The sequence below is a fragment of the Exserohilum turcica genome, assembly GCF_000359705.1.
Source record: "Exserohilum turcica Et28A unplaced genomic scaffold SETTUscaffold_7, whole genome shotgun sequence".
NCBI lineage: Eukaryota > Fungi > Ascomycota > Dothideomycetes > Pleosporales > Pleosporaceae > Exserohilum > Exserohilum turcicum.
In genome coordinates, this window is record NW_007360288.1 from 1,732,184 (window position 1) to 1,736,997 (window position 4,814).

The 4,814-nt window shown below is 48.9% G+C and overlaps 1 protein-coding gene across 1 annotated transcript; it reads left to right on the plus strand.

Moving 5' to 3' along the window:
* Positions 1-645: 645 nt before the first annotated feature.
* On the plus strand, positions 646-1,417 carry SETTUDRAFT_23475 (uncharacterized protein; the record flags this gene model as incomplete). Its single annotated transcript, XM_008031881.1, has 2 exons — positions 646-1,248; positions 1,361-1,417. 2 exons carry the CDS (start codon positions 646-648, stop codon positions 1,415-1,417), a joined length of 660 nt encoding a protein of 219 aa, XP_008030072.1.
* Between the last annotated feature and the right edge of the window lie 3,397 nt (positions 1,418-4,814).

Here is a 4,814-nt window from a genome sequence, read left to right on the forward strand (position 1 = left end):
GTGGATTGCTGATACTTCTCTAATCTCGTTCCGGGTTAGGGCGAGCGAGCCTTTACGGGATCAGCTCCGTGGGATTTTGCCGTATGTTCTTGGTGGAAAAGAGTTATAGGAGTTAACTAAAGGTTAATTAACAAATCTAATCTATATTGCTATAGATTAACAAGTAACAATTTTGTTAAGTAAAGATACTAGTAAGACAGTACAATTTGAGTTGACCACAACGAGAGTAATAATGAAATCCATCCATCCTTATATCCTCATTGCTTCCAGTCCTGACATCTGTGGCATCTCCTGAATGCCCTGGCATCTTGAGATGTTCGAGACGTTCTGGCATCTCCCGGTGTTGTGGCATCTGTCCTCTTGGCAAGATGTCACCTCTCGGCGAGATGCCAAGTCACGTGATCCTCGCCCCGCGATGATCATTACCTTCTGACGTGGACGTCCATAGGCCTTCAGCCATCTCGTCATTTGTCAAGGAGAGAATCCTTCTTGTTACTTGTAACATTACCTCCCCTCTTAGGGCTATCGTCTCGATACCCTGGAATATCATTTTGCCGTGCCGCGTGTTGAAGCGCTGGCTGCATATAAGGTCGGTAGGCCCCGGGCCATTATAACCGTTCCTTCCTGACTCCAGCCTTCCTAACCATGCCCAAGGTCCAAAAGCCCCGTGCTCCCCGTGCCCAGACTTCGACTGAACAGAAGCGTACTCGTGCTGCGCGAGTAGAACAGGAGGGTGTTGAAATGGATTTTCGGTGCAAACGCTGTGAAGAGAAGAAGCTTCGCTGCTTCGTGGAAACGTCTTCAGGGCGTTGTGCTGGGTGTATCTCGGTTGGTGCTGAGTGTAGTTTGTTTGTTTCTGAGAAAGAGTGGGAAGAAGTCCAAGCTGAGTGTGAGCGTAAAGAGTTGGAGCTGGCCCAGGCTGAGGAGCGTCAAGCCCTAGCTGCGGCTGAGTCGTCTCGTTTGCGTCGTGAGCTTCTAGAGGTGAAGAATAAGAAGCGTGGTTTCGCGCGTCGTGATCTTGCGATAATTGCTGTCCAAGATCGTGCGAAAGAGCAGGCCGAGGGGAGCTCAGCCCCTGGGGGTACGAGCCTTCCTGTTGTCGAACCATCGCTATCCGAATCGTCGGCTGATCTAGGCGGGTTACAGGCTGATTTCTACGATCCTTCTTTTGATTATTTGTCCCTAGACTTCTTCCTTTCCTACGAGAATCCGGTTCTCGTTTCCGTGGATGCTTCCGATGGTACTCACGTACCAGTGACTTGCAGTTCGTCAAATTTTCTTCTGGTTCCCAAGTGTTCTGGCTATCTGGCCATCCTTGCCACTTGACTAAGTATTTCCACTGACGTCTGATTTTCCGTAGGTCCTTGACTTCTTCGACTATGTACTCGTCGTTTTCGAGTTCGATGTCTTCTGCTAGTTCGGCGTCTTGGGGTGCTGGTTCCAAAAGCTTTTTATGGAATACGGGGTGGACCTTCATGCCTGGTGGTAGCCGTAGTTTATAATTTACCGGCCCTACCTTCTCTAGGATTTCTAACGGTCCTACTCGGAGATTGTCCAGTTTTCTGCATGGTCTTCTAGTTTTCAGGTTCTGTCTTGACAGGAAAACTCTGTCCCCCTCCTTAAAGGTTGGTCCCTCAATCCTTTGCTTATTTGCTGCATTGGATGCCGTGAGGTTCCTTCGAGCTATTCGTTTGCTCAGCTCTTCATGCAACTCTCGCATGAGTCGTGCTTTATCGTTTGCTCCTACCGCGATGCTTTCAATGTCCTTCGGATCCCGATGAGCTACAGGCTCATATCCGTAATTTGCATAGTGCGGCGACTGTCTTGTCGTTGCAGATTTTGTGCTATTGTATGCCAATTGCGCCGTTGGCAACAGTTCTACCTAGTTGTCTTGCCACTTATTGACATACATCCGTAGGTACTGTTCCAAGGTTTGGTTCGTTCGTTCCGTCTGGCCGTCTGTTTCCGGGTGGAAGCTTGTCGAAAGCTTTCTCTTGACGCCCAATTTTGCTAGGAACGTTGTCCAGTATAGAGATGTGAACAGCTTGTCTCTATCTGTGATAAGTTCTTCCGGTACTCCGTGTTCCGACACGAGTGCTTTGGTGACTTCGTACGCGCATTCCTCTGCCGTAATAGTCTCTTCTGTTGGAATAAACTTTGCTGCCTTAGTCAATCGATCTACGATTACTAGGATGGTGTCGCAGAGTCGTTCAGATCCTGGTTCTCGTGATTTCGGGAGCTTTACGATGAAGTCCATCGTGACACTGCTCCATGGTCTCGTTGGTGGCTGTAAGGGTTGTAACAGGCCGTAGGGCTTATGTCTCTTGGGCTTGTTCTAGTGACATGCCAAACAGTTGCCTAGGATATCCTGCACCGTCGCTCGCAAGCGTGGTATTGCAAATACCTTAGCCAGTCTTCTGACCATTTCTTCTACTCCTGCATGTCCATATTCCAGGGACTCGTGCAGTTCCTGAATGAGACTCAATCTCATGTGTGGAGGTACATATGTTCGATCTTTCGAAATCATATCCCGGTACTCTCGCTCGTTCTGTAACAATTCATCGGAGCCTTCAGCGTCGGGCTCGAATTGCCAGTCTGCAGCCTTTTGCTGCTACTGTTGTTGAAGTGTCGTGACCTGGTGAGCTACAACTTTTACTCTTACTAGGTCCGGCTGATTGTACCTCAGGGTGCCATCGGGCATCATCTTGAGTACTGCGTCATGTGGTTCCTGATGACCTTCTTCCCGTAGGTCGGATCTTCGGCTCAGGGCATCTGCTGCTCCATTGAGCGATCCGGCTCGGTGGGTTATCTTAAAGTCGAACTGGGCTAGCATCTCAGCCCATCGGACTTGGCGTCGGTTGAGTTTCTTAGTCGTCATGAAACTCGTCAAGTTCTGGTGATCGGAAAACACTTCGATCGTGTGGGGCAAGCCTAGCAAATGCACTTCCCACTGTTCAAAGGCATCGACTACTCCAAGTAGTTCCTTATCGTGAACATCGTAGTTTAGTTCTGCTCCTGAGAACTTTCGTGAATGGTAGAACACTGGTCTCCATTTCTCGTCTGGGCACTGCTGTGACAATACAGCTCCGAGTGCATAATCTGATGCGTCGGTTTCGACTCGCGTCTTCCGTTTTGGGTCGTACATCTCTAGTACGGGTGCCTCCAAGAATGCCTGCTTGAGCGTTTCGAACGCTTCCTGGCAGTCTTGAGTCCATTTAAACCCAACTTCTTTTTTCGTAATCTCCGTAAGAGGGGTCGCAATCCAGGAGTAGTTCCTGATGAACTTTTAGTAAAAGTTCGCAAATCCTAGAAAGGATTGCACATCCTTAACTGTTTTAGGGGTTGGCCATTCCTGTACAGTCTGGATTTTCTTTGGATTCATTTTAACACCCTCTGTCGAGATGATAAAGCCCAAGTACTCGGTTTCCTTCGTATGGAATTCGCATTTGCTAGCCTGTAAGTACAACTTGTACTCCTTAAGCTTCCGTAGTACCTTCTTGACTTGTTCGACGTGTTCTTCTAGCGTGCCGTTGGTGTACACCAGTACATCATCTAGGTAGGCCGTAACGAAGATTCCTAGGTATTCGTGGAGCGCCTTGTTGATGACTGACTGAAAGGTCGCCGGCGCGTTCGTCAATCCGAACGGCATAACCGTATACTCGTACAGTCCATACTTTGTCTTAAAGGCCGTTTTCCACTCGTGTCCTTCTTTGATTCTAATCCGATAGAATCCTTCGCGGACATCGAACTTTGTAAACCACTTGGCTCCCTGGAGTCAATCCATAAGCTCTCCTATAAGTGGTAAGGGGTACCGATTCTTGACCGTAACATTGTTCAACCGCCGGTAGTCGACACACAGTCGCCACTTTCCGTTCGGCTTCTTTACGAACAGAATTGGAGAGGCCATCGGGCCATGTCCTGGTCTAATAAATCCCTTTTTCAAGTTCTTTTGGAGGTAATCCCGTAGCTCAGCGTCGTGCTCGGGCGCTATAGGGTACATTCCTCCTAGGCTCAACTTAGCTCCATCTTCGAGGACGATCTCGTGATCCCAGTCCTGATGTTCTGCTAAGTCTGTTGCTTCGTTTTCCTCGAACAGTTCTTGAAACTCGTTCGTCTGGTATTCTGTTGGTATCGCCAACTGTGGTACTGGTCCTTCCTTCGTGGTCGCGACCCGTTTTAACCAAATGACTCCTATTCTCTGAGGGTCCTTCACATAGATTCTCATGATCTTATGTGGTGAGATCGTACCTATCCTCCCGTCCTTGGGTGAGCTCTGGATAATCGGGTTCGTCTCTTTTCGTACTCCAGCAACCTTGTGCACAGGTTCTCGGCTAAGTATTGTTTTCTTTTGCCAATCGATGGCCGGGTTGTGTTCTAACAACCAGTCATAGCCTATGAGGATATCTTCCTCTCCGAGGTCCATGATGTTGATCTTCACGTGGCTTTTCCTGCCTGCCAATTCCATTGGCACCAGCTTGGTCTCTAGCCTGATCATGCCGTTCCCGTATGCCATGGGATTATCGTCGGCTAATACCACTCGCATCGGCACCTTCTTGGCCTGATGGGGTATGTCGTATTTCTCCACCACTCGGGGTGAGATCATTGTTCGTGCAGCACCACTATCTATGGTCGCTGTCATCCTATGTCCGTTTACTAAGACATTTGTTCGAAGTCTAAGGTCCTGCGTGCCTACGCTCTTGACTTCCTTGAGGGTCGTTTTAGGACTGCCTTCACCAGCGTGACCCTGTCCCTGGTGGCATCCTAGTTTTTTGTCGGTCCTACTCTTCCTCTGTCTAGGAAATAGCCTGCGTCCG